The following is a 15,268-nucleotide window of genomic DNA, read 5'->3' as shown; positions in this document are numbered from 1 at the left end:
AGAAAATTCACCAATTACTATAGGGTGTCGGGCGAAAAGGTAGCCAGGACGGCTTAAGGAAGTTGAAAGGCCTTCAGCTGTTCGGAATGAGGAAGTTAAGGCCTCTATAATTTGTCCAAAGGAAGTCTATTGATTGCTGCCTCCTGACGCTGTGTGAAGCTGGGGAGAGGAGGACAGTCAGATGTGTTCCTCCCGACGCTGTGTGAGCATGGGAGAAGACCTCCTGGAGCGATGTGCGCTGAGGAGGGTAAAAAGTGTGAAGACTACTCAAGGTGAGATCTGGACTATTTCTATGTGAAAAGAAATAAATGAACTGTTTGCTATGTGAAGAGACAAACAAAGGAATGTGTTCTATGTGAAGAGAAAAGCAAAGGGACATGTTCAATGTGAAGAGGAAAAGGGACATGTTCAATGGACATTTGTTGTGTAAAGAAAAAACATGGACTATTGAGTGTCTGCTGTAGGTAGGATCAGCAAAGTTTGCCCAACAGTAGGTTGGAGACAGACTCCGTAGGTAGGTTCCTGTATGTGAGAAGGTAGCCGCCCACAGTGGCAAGGATTTATTTTGTGTTTTATTTTTATTTTGATGTTTTTGAGGCTTGCACTTGTGTGAAGAAAATTGCATGAATAAACCAAACTGTTGTTTGCAACCACTTCTCGGCTATCTCCCTGTGTAACGAACCCCCCCAAGGGGTCATCCACGCCCGCCACCGAGCTAATTCCCCACAATATATATATACATACATACATACTGTATATATTTACACACATGATCCAGCTTTTCCGGGTAGGGAGTGCGCATGGGCGCGGGCGGCGGCTCGCTTCCGCTGTGATCAAACACAACAGGGAGCCCTGCGGCGGGTACCACAGACTCAATGTCCGCTGGCCACCACCACCACCAATGATCAAGCAGAGCGGCAGAATGGCAGTCTGTCTATGTAAACAAGGTAGATCACCGTTCTGACAGATGGGAAGGCATGGACCCCCTGTCTCTGCATAGCAGGGACATGGATCTATGTCCTCCCCTAGTAAAAGCACCTCACACAGTTTGGAAAAACACAGGATAGGCACACATTTAACCCTTTGATCTCCCCTGATGTTAACCCCCTTCCCAGCCAGTGTTATTAGTACAATGACGGTGCTTTTTTTTTTTTTTTTAGCACTGATCACTGTATTAGTGTCACTGGCCCCAAAAAAGTGTCAGTTAGTGTCCGATTGTCTGACACAATATCACAGTCCCACTATAAGCCCCGGTTCATATGGACTGCTGCTTTGACATTTTGCAAATTCATCTGAAATCGCATGATTTCAAAGTCGCACTTTGGCTGCAACTTGGAAGACCTCTGTGTGGCTTTATTCTTAGATATCTATGCAAGTCGCACCTAAAATCACCAAAAGTAGTGCAGGAAATACTTTTTCAAATCGGTGCGGCACCGCAAAGTCAGCATCGCACCGATTGGAAAAGAGCTATTGCCGGCAATTGGCTGCGACTTGTCATGCGATTTGACCTGTCAAATTGCATGACAATTTGCTCAAATTGAATAGAGGGCTAAGTCACTGATCGCCGCCATTACTAGTAAAATAAAAATACCCCACGCAGAGGTGATCAAATGCCACCAAAAGAAAGCTCTATTTGTGGGGAAAAGGACATAAATGTTATTTGTGTACAGCATTGCATGACCACCTAGTTGTCAGTTAAAATAAGGCAGTGCTATATTGCAAAAAACAGCCTTGTCATGAAGGGGGGTAAATCTCCCCTCCCGCTTCATGGCCGGGCCATTTGTTGCTTTTTGGCACTGCGTTACTTTGACAATTGCGTGGTAATGCAGCACTGTACACAAACAAATTATTTATCATTTTTTCCCACTAATAGAGCTTTCTTATGGTGGTATGTGATCACCACTAGGTTTTTTTTTTAATTTTTTGCGCTATAACGGAAAAAAGACCGAAAACTTTGAGAAACAAACAATATTTTTTACTTTCTGCTATAAAACATATCCAATAAAACATTTTAAAAAATCGAATTTCTTCATAAATTTATGGCAATATATATTCTGCTACATATTTTTGGTAAAAAAAAATCCAAATAAGCATACAGCTGCAAGAAAAAGTATGTGAACACTCTGGAATGATATGGATTTCTGCACAAATTGGTCATAAAATGTGATCTGATCATCATCATCTAAGTCACAACAATAGACAATCACAGTCTGCTTAAACTAATAGCACACAAAGAATGAAATGTTGTCATGTTTTTACTGAACACACCATGTAAACATTCACAGTGCAGGTGGAAAAAGTATGTGAACCCCTAGACTAATGACATCTCCAAGAGCTTATTGGAGTGAGATGTCAGCCAACTGGAGTCCAATCAATGAAATGAAATTGGAGGTGTTGATTACAGCTGCCCTGCCCTATAAAAAACACACACCAGTTCTGGGTTTGCTTTTAAAGATGCCTGATGTGAATGATGCCTCGCACAAAAGAGTTCTCAGAAGACCTACGGTTAAGAATTGTTGACTTGCATAAAGCTGGAAAGGGTTATAAAAGTATCTCCAAAAGCCTTGCTGTTCATCATTCCATGGTAAGACAAATTGTCTATAAATGGAGAAAGTTCAGCACTGCTGCTACTCTCCCTAGGATTGGCCATCCTGTAAAGATGACTGCAAGAGCACAGCGCAGACTGTTCAATGAGGTGAAGAAGAATCCTAGAGTGTCAGCTAAAGACTTACAAAAGTCACTGGCAAATGCTAACATCCCTGTTAGTGAATCTACAATACGTAAAACACTAGAATGGATTTCATGGGAGGATACCACAGAGGAAGCCACTGCTGTCCAAACAAAACTGCTGCACGTTTACAGTTTGCACAAGAGCACCTGGATGTTCCACAGCAGTACTGGCAAAATATTCTGTGGACAGATGAAACCAAAGTTGAGTTGTTTGGAAGAAACACACAACACTATGTGTGGCGAAAGAGGCACAACACACCAACATCAAAACCTCATCCCAACTGTGAAGTATGGTGGTGGGGGCATCATGATTTTGGGCTGCTTTGCTGCGTCAGGGCCTGGACGGATTGCTATCATCGAAGCAAAAATTAATTCCCAAGTTTATCAAGACATTTTGAAGGAGAACTTAAGGCCATCTGTCTACCAGCTGAAGCTCAACAGAAGATGGGTGTTGCAACAGGACAATGACCCAAAGCATAGAAGTAAATCAACAACAGAATGGCTTAAACAGAAGAAAATACGCCTTCTGAAGTGGCCCAGTCAGAGTCCTGACCTCAACCCGATTGAGATACTGTGGCATGACCTCAAAAAAGCGATTCACACCAGACATCCCAAGAATATTGCTGAACTGAAACAGTTCTGTAAAGAGGAATGGTCAAGAATTACTCCTGACCTTTGTGCACGTCTGATCTGCAACTGCAGGAAACGTTTGGTTGAAGTTATTGCTGCCAAAGGAGGTTCAACCAGTTATTAAATCCAAGGGTTCACATACTTTTTCCACCTGCAATGTGAATGTTTACATGGTGTGTTCAATAAAAACATGACAACATTTCATTCTTTGTGTGTTATTAGTGTAAGCAGACTGTGATTGTCTATTGTTGTGACTTAGATGATGATGATCAGATCACATTTTCTGACCAATTTGTGCAGAAATCCATATCATTTCAAAGGGTTCACATACTCTTTCTTGCAGCTGTATATTGATTGGTTTACACAAACGTTATAGCGTCTACAAACTATGGTATATACAGTATACTGGAATTTTGATTTATTTATTTTGTTTATACTAGTAATGGCAGCGATCTGCAACTTATAGCAGGATTGTGATATTGCGGCGGCCAATCTGACACTCACTGACAATTTGTGGGAACCAGTGACATTAATTCAGTGATCAGTGCTAAAAGTATGCGCTGTCATTGTACTAATGACACTGGCTTGGAAGGGGTTAACATCAAGGGCGATTAAAAGGTTAAATGTGTGCCTAACCAGTGTTAATGTGTTTACTGTAAGGTGCTTTTACTAAGGGATGTAATGGTTTTTATTCCCTGCTTTTCATGAAAACAAAAACCGCCACAACCCCACTGATAGGACAGAGCCCTGCATAGGAGCTTTGTCCTGTCTTCCTCCTCTCCGATCAGTGGGTACCGATGGACATCTATTGGCCGGCACCCGCTGATCGGCTTGTAATCACAGCACAGCTGCCACGCAGGGGGCACGCGTTCCCTACCCAGAAGTGCCGGATCACTTACTAGGTACGTGATCCAGCACAGAAGAGCCACTTTGCCATCATATAACCGCATTATAAGGTCTACAAATGGATAAGGTGTAGCTAGTTGTCCACTGTTGTTTTCCATCTGCTGCCTTACTATCGGGCATGTCAGTAACTAATTTCAGATAACTAATTTCATTCATTTTTTAACTCACTAGTAAAGAGTATATATGCCATACCAATTTTGAATTCTTCAATTTCTTGGCGTTCCAGAATTTCCAAAGTTTCATTGCTGTCCAGCAAATAGTTCCTCAAGTTGGTAAGCAGTTGACGTATAGCCTGTAGCATCTCTGTAGAGGATTGATACACAACAGACCGTTTCTGTAGTTGGACCATGAATGTTTGAAAAGTTCCACCCAGGTAAGATGATGTGTCTTCTGCCAGTTGTTTTATTCTATTTCCTAGGTGTTTCTCTGGGGAAACAAGCCCAGTTAATGCAGTGCTGACTGCTAGTAGACTATGTCTGACTATATCTCCAAGTCCATGTGAATGATGTTTCCTTGGCCTTAAGGCGTTACACTCTCCATCTTCTTCAACACTACTTATGGATACGGAATCCAACTCTGGCAGAGGAGGGAGAAGGAAACTGTCCGAGGAACGTTGAGAAGAGTCTGAATTCGTTTTTTTCAAAACGGCTTTCAAAACATGTTCCTCTTCAATCCAGGATACTCGAAACTGAGCACTTTTCTTTTCCTGTGACAACCTTAGTGTTGTGTTCCTATGATTGAAACTATTATCCAAAGTTTGCGTTTCATTTACTTCTATCGTGCTGTCTCTTTTTGTTTCAGGATGTATACGTATTACAGATTTTCTGTGCAGCTTTGGAGTACTGGGTTTTGAATCTGCGGTTTCTTGACCCTCGCAGCAATCGTTTAAGTATTGATCTGAAGTAATTAAAACATTAGAATCCTCCATACATAATTCTTCACAAATATCTGGTGGTTTGTCTGGGCTGGGGACATCATCGCCATGTATATCTGCAGACATAATGTAACACTGAGAATAAACACTCATTCTCACATCACAGGAGATAGAACATCAAGATTATGCAAAGTTCTGACTGTGCTAATATTTCATTTCATTTTAGGCCTATATCACAATATTTCTTGCAATGTGTTGTATAAATAGAGTTAAAAATTGATCATGACTGTATACAATAACTTTGATCATGTTTTATTATATTATATCTATGATGATGATTATGTTAACCACTTAAGCCCCGGAGGATTTTCCTGCTCAAAGACCAGGCCCTATTTTGCAATTCGGCACTGCGTGATTTTAACGGACGATTGCGCGGTTGCGCGACGCTGTACCCAAATGAAATTGACGTCCTTTTTTTCCCACAAACAGAGCTTTCTTTTGGTGGTATTTGATCACCTGTGCAATTTTTATTTTTTGCGCTATAAACAAAAAAAAGCATCAATTTTGAAAAAATAACAATATTTTTCACATTTTTTATATGAAATTCCCCCAAAAAAATGTAAAAATCAAAATGTTTTAACATATTAGGCCAAATTGTTTTCTGCTACATATTTTTGGTAAAAAAAAAAATCGCAATAAGCGTGGTTTGGGCAAACATTATTGCGGTTACTAACTAAGGGAAAGATTTATGTCATTTTTATTGGTTTTTTTTTTTAACTAGTAATGGCGGCGATCTGCGATTTTTTTGCAGGACTGCGACACTTTTGGGGGTACCAGTGACATTACTACAGCAATCAGTGCTATTATATGCACTGTTACTGTAAAAATGACACTGGCAAGGAAGGGGTTAACTTTATTAGTGATCAAGGGGTTAAGTGTGTCCCTAGGGGCGTGATTCTAACTGTAAAGGGGCAAGGCTTGTGTTGTAACCACAGAGACATACGATCCTACATAGCAGGACCGTATGATCTCTGCAGTTACACCAGGGAGAATGACAGACGGCTTTGTTTACATCAGCCGCCTGCCTTTCTCCCTCTCCAGCGGGAGATCTCAAGTGACCGGCGGACAACCGAGCCGCCGGTCACTCGCGTGGGGATGTCCCCGAATGAGCGGGGGCGGGAGCGCGCCTCCGGCGGCGTGTGCTCGCCCCCTGCAGGCTCCTGGGCGAGCGATGTAGTACTACACCACTTTGCCCAGGAGGGGCTGACTGCCGCAGTAAATATACTGTGGGCGGTCGGCAATCGGTTAAAAAAACAGCACAGATATTTAGCGTGTATGGCTGGGCCTTGGCCTTGTATTGTCTATCCACAGGCACTTATGGTAATTCTTCGACTGGCTACAGGAATAAAAAAAAAAACCCTATCAGGCTTTTTTTTTTAATCTGTTCCTTTGGGAATTATCTTTTCTTCCTGTCCCAAAGAATCAACACGATAAAAGAGGACCTATCTCCAAAATAGGGGAAATCCACCCTTAGATGGTTATCACTAGAACTAGTGTCTTCATTGGAAGACTTCCCCACTTCCCCATTTTGGTGACACCAGGATATGCAGAAAGAGGATGAACTTCCCCAGCTATGAAAAGCTGATAGTGGTTTTAAGCCTTTTGCACCATATCCAAACCTAAAAAAAAGTTTTAGCTTTAGACTCACTTTAATACTAATTACACTATTTTTTTTGGACATGGGTTTCGCTCACCTTTCAGAGCAGATCCAAGTCTAATATCTCCATGCTCTTGCCCAAACCTCCACAGTACACTCTTTCTTTTCTCCTTTCCTTGGCTTTGTGAATTATGTGTAAGCCAATTGTCTCCATGTTCATGCAGAAACAGAGGATTGATGATACAGAGGGCTCCATTTTCAGACATCACTTGTATTGAACAGTAATGTTGTGCCGACTTGTCGCTTTGTGGTAAATCCAGTTTCATTCTCTAAAAGGGGAAATCCAGTAGGAAAAGCATATACACTTCCAAAGAATCCCTGAATAAAGTAGAGACAAAATTTCATTATACCCTGGATGTTAGACATATCTGTCAATATTTTAACAGCTTAAATCAAGACAATATTAAACCACTATCCTAATTCGCAATATTCCACATTGAGCTTGTCGCACTGTATTTATTTTTTATATCAAATTGTTTTTATTATGTTTTTGTTTTAACCACTTTACCACCGGAGGATTTTCCTGCTTTACGTCCAGGCCACTTTTTGCAACTTGGCACTGTGCGAATTTAACTGACAATTGCGCGGTCATGCAACGCCATACCCAAACGAAATGTACGTCCTTTTTTTTTTCCACAAACAGAGCTTTCTTTTGGTGGTATTTGATCACCTCTGCGCTTTTCATTTTTTGCGATATTAATAAAAAAAGAGCGAAAAGTTTGTGAAAAAATTGACATTTTCTACTTTGACAGATAAAAAATATCCAATATATTCAATTTTTGTCATATATTTAGGCCAAAATGTATTTAGCTACATGTCTTTGACAAAAAAATTCTCAATGAGCGTATTTTTAACCGCTTTAAGACCGGAAGATTTTACACCATTCCTGACTAGGCCATATTTTGTGATTCGGCACTGCGTTATTTTAACAGACAATTGCGCAGTCGTGCGATTCAGTACTCAAATTAAATTTATGTTCTTTTTTCCCCCCACAAACAGAGCTTTCTTTTGGTGGTATTTGATCACCTGTGCGATTTTTACTTTTTGCGCTATAAACAAAAAAAGAGACAATTTTGAAAAAATAATATTTTTCACATTTTTTACATGAAATTCCCCGACGATCGAGGAAGATCAGAGGTGATGACCGCCTCTCCTCCCCTGGCCCGACTCCCGCTGTGTCTCAATACAGGGGGAGGGAGCCTCCGGCGGGGCGCGCGCCGCCTAGAAGGGGAGGAGTCCAGCGACGTAGGTCTACGTCGCTGGACGATAACGAGCCACTTTGCCGCAGTACCCTCAACGTGAGCGGTCGACAAGTGGCTAAACATACAGCCACATTAGCAGCACTTTAGACACAACAAAGCAGGAAAGGGATTAGTCACACCTATATTTAGACAAAATTTTTCTAAATCCCACCACTATGGGATTCTACATCTTTAGAGTTCGCTAGCTCGAATAGTGAAGTTTGAAGTAAAGCCTATATAATACCATGATAAATACCACAAATTCATGGCGGTTCATTTATTAAAACTGGAGAGTGCAAAATCTGGTGCAGTTCAGCATAGAAACCAATCAGCTTGCAGGTTTTTTGCCAAAGCTTAATTGAACAAGCTAAAGTTAGAACCTGATTGGCTACCATGCAAAACTGTACCGGATTTCTCTTTAGTTTTACTGAATCAACCCCCAAAGTTTCTGTACAGCTAATAAAATTTCATCTAAAGATTACCATACCCCAAAGTAATCTTAGCTTACATTGGTCAGATCACTGAGGTGTCGTATATACCTAGGTGTGTGTGTTGCCATGCTTGGTGATGCACATTTCATACACTTTATGTATGTTTTGGGCACCTATTTATTTCTAAAGGGCCCCCAATGCATATCCACACACTAAACAACACATATGGACCTCAATGTACCACAATGCATAAACCAGTATATGCAGTGCTTTGTTGCAGCGCACTGGAAAAGATCCAAGCAATGTCTTACAATGCAAGCAAATCAGTTTATTGATATTAATTTTTTTTTTATTTTGTACTGAAACTGAGCAGACAGCTAATAATAACTGCTATAAAGGATATTGCTATATTACTTCTGTTTTTACTAATGAAGTATTTTAGGGAAGTTCAGTATGACATAACTCCCTAATTTTTGGACATAAATTGTTTAAAGGCTGATAAGAAAGTGCAGACATACAAACAATGCCATCTACTGTTTTCTGCCATTTATCCAAAGCGAAGTATTGAGGGCTGTTTTTGTTTATTCCTGGAGCAATAAAACACTTTGAATATAATTGACATATGGTCCGAGAGCACAATGCTCTGCACAATGCAGAGCACAATAATTAAATGTCACAGAAATATACATTATAATGTATAAGCAAGACATAAAAATGAGGAATCTCGCTTTCACTCCACATCTCTCCAAAGTGAGGGGACAGTTGTCAACGTATCAAGTATTCCCAGTATGATGATTTCTCCTTAATCCCTGTTCTGGTGGCAGCTCAAAGTATGGATTTCCCTTCAATTTCAGTGCCAATGGTTATCAAGACAATTGGAGAGGATGAATCTCCAGAACAGAACAAAAACTTCAATAAAAATAAAAAATGTTCTCTCCATTTCCCTGACACTGTATGAACTTATGTTCTGGATTGGACACCCTGCTCATCCTTTGTTACTTGCTTATTTATTTCCAATACACATCGCTACTGATATATGGGGTTATTTAACCCTTGGATGTGAGGCTTACCTGAAAACATAGAGGTCTCTTTCTATGAATCTACTACCAGCCCCTTTATTGTAAGGGATCCTGGGACCTCTGGATACATGAGTTTACTTATCGACCCATAAGAGATTTTTTATTGCTTAAAGCGTTTACAGCCTATTCTCAGAGAAGGGATATAATATTATTGTATACATTTACATTCAACTATATCCGTTTGATCCTGATGAAGCGTCTACAGCGAAACGCGTTGATCCAGCACTGAATCTTTATGCACACCTCCACTTTTTGGAGATATGTATTGAAACATGTATAATGATTATGATTATCCATATTTGTTTAATTGATCTGTCATATTGTCTATGTTTAAATACATTTTGATATTTTTTTATATATTTTTTGCTATATACAGTGTTTCTTAGGCACAATCAAATCCCCCTTTACCCAGATATGCTTGGTCTTGCCCCCACCATTTTCAGCCCCCTTTCTCTTTGCTTCCCTTGCATATCTGGATTTGCTATTACTTCTACATTTTGATAGGGGACGGTGCCACTGTATTTTACCAGCCAACTTCTTCCCACACAATCTCCACTTCAATAAAAACTTGACAGAAGTTCTAACACCTCAACACTATCCAAAACGAAAAAATTATTTTGAAGTTAAATACACTTAGAGACTATGGGTGGCATTAACCAAGAAAGGAAGAAGCTCAAGCCATGAGTTACTGGTCTTACTGGTCTAGGTGTACAATAATTTCATTTCACAAAGAAAACCAGTGAAGAATTGCTAAGTTAGGCTTACCACACTTGGTTTAATTTTTTGTAATGCAGAAACATACCTCTGCTTTTGAAGGGACTCACCTGGAGAACTAAAGCAAAGCATGCATGGATAACACTCCTCATCCATAGGAAAATGGGAAAAATTAGCAGAAAGAAAAATCAGTAAAGGCCTGATTCACATCTATGCAGGTTGCAGTTTGAATATTCCAGGTGCATTTTGCAATTTTCAATACACTTTTTTGATCCATTAAAGTCTATGGAACCAAAAACCAGAAAAAAAATTCCTGGTCCTTTACATAAAATGCACAGATGTGAACATGACCCATAGGAAACCATGTTAAATGGACTGTAGTGTGTTTCTTCAAAATCTGAAAAGGCACTACAAAATGCATTGGTGTGAACCGGGCCTTAAAGCGGTAGTATACTCATTTTCGCTACTTTGCACAATATAAATCATATTTGTCCGTATGACATGACTAACCTTTTCTCCTGCCTGTCACTTCTGCCGTTCTCTTTCTATTTAGTTCGTTCGGGTCAATGACGTCACCCGCGCATGCTCATTTTACCCTGATTTTCCGGCAAGCTAATGATGCTGCCGGAATAATGCAGGGTCTATGCCGGGGCTGTGTCATTTCCTCTGCTAGACGTCAGCCCCGTGCTCACGTGAGACTCCGAGGGAGTTGAGCAATTGTGCAGAAGGGCGATAGTGGACAGCCTCCTATTGGCTGTCAAAATGGTTATGAACCCAAAACAAGGCTTGGTTTCGGCGTCTACAGCGCATGCGTGGGATTTCCGAACACTAGACATAATGTGGGCGGAAATACCGCAATGCTCAGCAGGCGGAAACCACAGCAAGGATGGCAGCGCACAACACGACAAAATACAGATCGGAACGGAAGAAATTAGAATTGTAAGGAAAACGTATAATAGATTGTTTACATGATATTTGATTGCAAATTACATGTTCCTGGCTTTGATCGGATTTACAGAGATCGAAGTGCTGAGTATACAACCACTTTAAAGAAAGGTAAAGGAAATCTTTGTAAGGCTCTAAAAAGCATTTCCAACATTGAAAATTTCTATTACCACTTTCTGGGAGATCCTCTGACCACCTTGATCCTTGTTTGAGGAACATCTTTAGAAAGAATAATGAACAAATGTCTGTTAAACTGGCCATACACCGAGTTTCAACCAATTCAGCCAAAGTTGCTGTGTGGAACAGTTTTAGCTCAGATGCAGACACAGTTCATGCATCCTCACAACCGCAGGTGCCGGCTATCGGAATACAAGCTGGCACTGCAGATTTGTCTATCCATGCTGTTTAGAATTTACAGAGGATTCAAGTGAGCTGAACGAGAGAACTCTTTACAAGTTTGAGCAACTTTGGATGTGTGCTTACAGGAAAAAAAAATTTTCTTCCACCTCCTTTTATTGATTTTACATAATGTAAAATTCTTTAAAAATACAAAAGGGGGGAGCAAGAACCCCTCATAATGGCCACAACAGATGTGCAAAACCAGAAACATAAGCAAAAAGATCACACTAGCTGAGTTTTTAAAGAATAAAATAAAAAACAATCATGTATTTTACCAAAAACTGAAATGACCCTTTAAAGAGTGTCAATAATTTAAAATAATAAGCATTTAGTCTGCTAAGTAGCACTGAAGAGACTGCTAGAACCATGTTTTCAATTAATCTAAGTATTTTAGCCCTTTATATATATTTAAGCCTCGTACACACGCGTCAAAAATCGGCAGGGAATTTTCCTCCGACGACCGATCTGCCGATTTTCGGCTTGTTAGTATGATGCTTCCGACAACCGACTCCGACTTTTCGGCTGAAAAAAATCTGGTGTGCAGGCTATAAAATTTTTGTCTGCCGTCAAAATACGGCCGATTTTCGTGCAGTCAGTACAGATTTCGACAGGGAAAAATCTAATGAGCAAGTCTGGGCATGCTCATAGAAGAAAGAACACAAAGAAAGCAAACCAACACATGACATCACTTCTGAAGTAGAATTTTGTTGGCCGAGAAAATTCGTGTGCAGTCTAGGCACATTCCAACCAACAAAACACCACTCTGGACAAAAGACGGACGATCGGTCGGCCGATAATCGTTGCGTGTGTACTAGGCTTTAGTTATTTATCCCAGCAAGAGTTGGTAATAAAGCTTTATGTTAATATAGGTTCACACATTAATAAACCAATTCAGTCAATATGTTATTCTAAACATTAGTGAAAATGAGCAAGATAACCTATAATACAATATTACCAGAACAAAAATATATAAAAAAAAAACAATTCATATGTTATACATATACACAAATGACATTTATGAAACACAAATGACATTTATGAAATAAAATAAGAGACCTCTTAAGGGTTATTTGTACATTGGCATTAGAGATCAGTATAACTATAAATTCTAATAGTTATTATTTATCTACCTAGATTTTTTTAATACTTGTACATTCAAGATGTATTAATGATCTTAAAGCTCTGCCAGATGTTCAGTTTCAGTCTACTACCAGTTTGTCTCCAAGCCTAACCATATAAAATAATAACATTTAAAGCTTCAGCATAAACCCTATACTATAGCATTGATCACATTTTGTTGGCAAAAGTTGTATTCCACACTTACCCAACCTTCCTGCAATGTTGCGTCCCGACAAATAAGACTAAGAGGTGACTTGCCAACTTAAATAGGAGAACACTGCATAATACCTTTTTTGCAAGACTTCCTACAAACGCTAACAGGAAGGGGTCAGTTCACTAGGTCCATTCTCTCTCCTCCCTTTATTTCCTCTACAAACCGATGTACTTCTCTGTATAGCTTCACTCTACACTTAATGTTGAACTGTACATTCAAATGATAAATACAGCAGCAAAGAGCCATTGGATTTTTTTTTTTTAGTCAGTACCAGGGAAACTGGTTATACTTAAATTTGGTGTAAAATTTTCATTTTATTTAAAAGTATGTATTATAATAAATTAATGCAGAATGTGAGCTAGTTATTACATGCCCGCCTGTGGTCTTATTTTGACAATGGAATAAGCCAAACGCATTATTCATTTCAGACTGTCAAAGCAACCTGCGTACAACTTTTATCTAAAAACCATTATACAATTGGCATTTCCTGAACACTTCTGTAAAGGAAGTATGTCTGCATTGACAAGAACATGAAAGCAGCCCATACGGCTCTAGTGAGGATATGTAATGCTTTACATTTCTGCCGTAAGCAAGAAAAGGAGATGAAAGTAGTTATTCTGGTCTTAGCAAGGCAGGGATTACCATTAGGCAGATTAGACACATGCCTATAGGCTGCATTGGCCACATAGGTATTGGCTACATTTTTTCATAATCTTTAGAAACAGGAATCTCATATTTACCTATATAACAAAATTCTCAACCTGGTTATAAACAAAAAAAAAAAAAAAGGAAAATGTCTAGTGTAACACTGGGCAATGTTACTGAACTACAGAACTTTCTTTGACCACAAAATGGTTTTGCCAATTATGCCTTGCCTGGCTACAACTGGTTTTGTACAGGTTGCACAGGAGCAGTCTGGAAGATGTAGTCTTGAAAAAGGATTTCAACTGTAGCCCTCCCTGGGCTGTAACTACAAGGCAAAGAAACCACCTGATAGCAGGAGTGGTCGGATAGGTTGGGGGGGAAGCATGCCAACTAGAGAAGAGAGAGCTGTGCTGTGCCGAGCCATACTGTGTTGAGCCATGCTGTGAAAGAAACAAATCACTGCTCAAAGGCTGTCAGCTGAACAAAAGAGACCCAGGGCGGACTGTGGTAATCCTAGGAAACTGGGTGCTCGCCAAAGGTCCTCAGCCCTTGTAAAGTCCATATATTTTGTAGAAAGAAAGTGGCACCTCTAGTAGTAGGAAAGTTGAAACTTGAATTTATTGTAGAATTAAAGGTCCAACATCGAACATACACGACAGACTGGATCCGTAGACGCGTTACACACCATGTGCTTAATCATTGCAACATTGCAATATATTGTACCCTTTCCTGTTGTGTCCTGATTTTAATGTACCAATCTGTTTAATTATATTTTGTGTCTTTAATCTGTTAATACAGTCTGCCTTTTTTTTAAAGGGTGCTGTCTATAATTCTTGTGCGTCTTCCAGGTGTTTACCAACAAGATATTCTGGTGATGTCAGCAAGGGCGTAGGGCTAGACAAGAGAGCCAAAACTACCAGTGACTCCTGTGGGGCTAGCGCAACACTAGAAAAAAAGAGATCCTAACTGGGGTTATTATTCAGGGTGCTAAAGGTTTTGTGCCTAAAGCCTCCAATGACCCAGCCCTGGATGCTAGGACAGTTTTGTGGTCAGTACATAAAAGGTCCAATAATAAGAAATGAATTTATTCAGTAGCAACATGTGGTAGGTCTGAGAGATACATCCATGGGGTGCTAGGTCTTCAAAAGTAAGAGTAGTAAAGGGAAAATGACGGTCATTCAAAGACCTGACACTGCTTAGGTGGCTAACATGGAACCAGGGCTGCAGTCCAGGAACCTCATTCAGAGCTTAAAACAACAGAAGGAATGCCATACCATATTTATAAAGGAGTCCAAAACAGCTTTAACCACTTGGAGCCATTTTTTCATTTTTTTGTTTACATGTTTTAAAAATAATTTTAGGCCTTACTTCCTTTACTTACTCCCAAACCTTATATATTTTCTGAAAGCAGACACCCTAGAGAAAAAAAATAGTGGTAGTTCCACAATATTATACAATTATTAGCGCAATGGCTTAGGAAACAAAAATTTGCAGTAGAAAATACACTACAGTTAAACACAATAACATACCCAATGTTTTGGTAAAGTATAAAAGATGAGATTGTTCTGAGTAATTAGCAGGGGTGGACTGACCATACGGGCATTTAGGGCACTGCCCGGGGGCC

At 39.8% G+C, this 15,268-nt stretch overlaps 1 protein-coding gene across 3 annotated transcripts in view; it reads right to left on the bottom strand.

Annotated features, from left to right (window-relative positions):
* LOC309548570 (ras and Rab interactor 3-like) overlaps positions 1–15,268 on the bottom strand; it is a 60,997-nt gene that overhangs the window by 23,088 nt on the left and 22,641 nt on the right. For 2 of the 3 annotated variants that reach the window (XM_082248542.1, XM_082248541.1), the window contains exons 2-3: positions 6,895–7,175; positions 4,459–5,256 (exon numbers count right to left, since the gene is read on the bottom strand). In XM_082248542.1, coding sequence (XP_082104668.1) covers positions 4,459–5,256; positions 6,895–7,123 — 1,027 coding nt within the window. In that variant the 5' untranslated portion in view covers positions 7,124–7,175. Of the gene's footprint in view, positions 1–4,458; positions 5,257–6,894; positions 7,176–12,990; positions 13,081–15,268 lie in introns of those variants that run through there. The other variant, XM_082248540.1, reaches the window with a different exon arrangement.

Source organism: Pelophylax lessonae (genome assembly GCF_965119305.1).
Source record: "Pelophylax lessonae genome assembly, chromosome: 2".
NCBI classification, from domain to species: domain Eukaryota; kingdom Metazoa; phylum Chordata; class Amphibia; order Anura; family Ranidae; genus Pelophylax; species Pelophylax lessonae.
The sequence above is the reverse complement of the archived record's forward strand: the minus strand, read 5'-3'. Positions and strand labels throughout refer to the sequence as shown.